Here is a 1301-nt window from a genome sequence, read left to right on the forward strand (position 1 = left end):
ATTATATTATAATATTATTGACTGTCCTCCAGTCAGCCGAATGCTCAACCAGCCAGCGTTATGTTGTTATCGATCCCAGTAATTAGTCTGTTACCCTGTTTCTGAACTGGGCGAAAGCATTGCGCGGTCTCCGGTATTACACATTGCAGTGTCGATCTGTAATATGTTGACACCTAGGCATAATTAAATCTTTGTCTGGATAGGCCCACGTATTCTTTCTTTGTTTGGAAAGAAAAATGACACCAGTAAGCACAGATCTTCCTGCATGGTTATCATTTATTGTGCTCTTGGTGGTCTAAATGTTTATCCGAGAATATACATGCATATAGGCCAAGGAGCTTAGAACTAAACTCCTTGATATAGGCCCTACATGTATTCTATTCGAAACGTAATGATGGCATTGAAGAGCTTAAATTGGTGGCCCATCCTTTGCCTGAAAATAATCTTTAACTTTTACGGTTATTTTTACCCCCCCCCCCCTGTAAAAAAACAACAAACAAAAACAACAAGAACAAACAAAACATAAACAAAAACAAACAAAACAATAACAGAAACAACAACAACAAAACCCCAACTACTTATTAGAACTGCTGCATTCAACATTCTATATGTAAAAAACCCAAACTAAACAACATTACTGAGGACTGAGGAGTAAACAAATTACGGATTTTACAGCAGTCAGCAGTGCAAAAGTACCTGAGAACCAGAATAATACTGACTGCGAAGAGTCACGGGTGACCTCCTCGGATGGTCGCGACAAGGATGTAAATCGTTGTTAAGGTCAATATTGGTCGCGGACAGTACATATTATCGCGAGGCTACGGGCGACATACTTTACTGCACGGGTCATGACATGTCAAGGTTGAGCCTATTATTTAGCGAACGAAATGCAGTACGAAGTACGAAGTACGAAAAGCGAAGGCGAAATTTTATTTGGACGACATTTAGGCACAGGCTGTAAACAAACATGGCGGACGAAAAGCATGGTAAAACGCTGTTCGTGAGGAACTTGCCTTATTCAACAACAAACGAAGACATAGAAAAAATATTTTCAGACGTTGGACCAGTGAAATCATGTTTTGTTGTCAGCGACAAAGGTATGGATTTCTATTTTGTTCTCTGCAAGCATTTGCATGGCCAGTGACTTCAACTTCAATTTCATTTGTTGTGATTACAACATTATAGGCCACCTCTATCATTATTCTCACCCGGGATGAGAATAGTGCAGGCGAGTCTTTTGGCTATTCTCACCCGGTGCGCGTTCACCGTTATAGCCTAGATCTAGGCCAACACATTTTGCG

General features: G+C 40.4%; 1 protein-coding gene across 1 annotated transcript in view; it reads left to right on the forward strand.

The window, feature by feature from the left end:
* Window positions 1-944: 944 nt before the first annotated feature.
* The window catches only part of LOC101863757 (RNA-binding protein 28), a 22264-nt gene continuing 21907 nt past the window's right edge, over window positions 945-1301 (forward strand). Inside the window, exon 1 of the mRNA XM_013084861.2 lies at window positions 945-1097. Coding sequence (XP_012940315.1) covers window positions 968-1097 — 130 coding nt within the window. The 5' untranslated portion in view covers window positions 945-967. The remainder of the gene's footprint in view (window positions 1098-1301) is intronic.

Source organism: Aplysia californica, unplaced genomic scaffold, assembly GCF_000002075.1.
Source record: "Aplysia californica isolate F4 #8 unplaced genomic scaffold, AplCal3.0 scaffold00323, whole genome shotgun sequence".
NCBI classification, from domain to species: Eukaryota; Metazoa; Mollusca; class Gastropoda; order Aplysiida; family Aplysiidae; genus Aplysia; species Aplysia californica.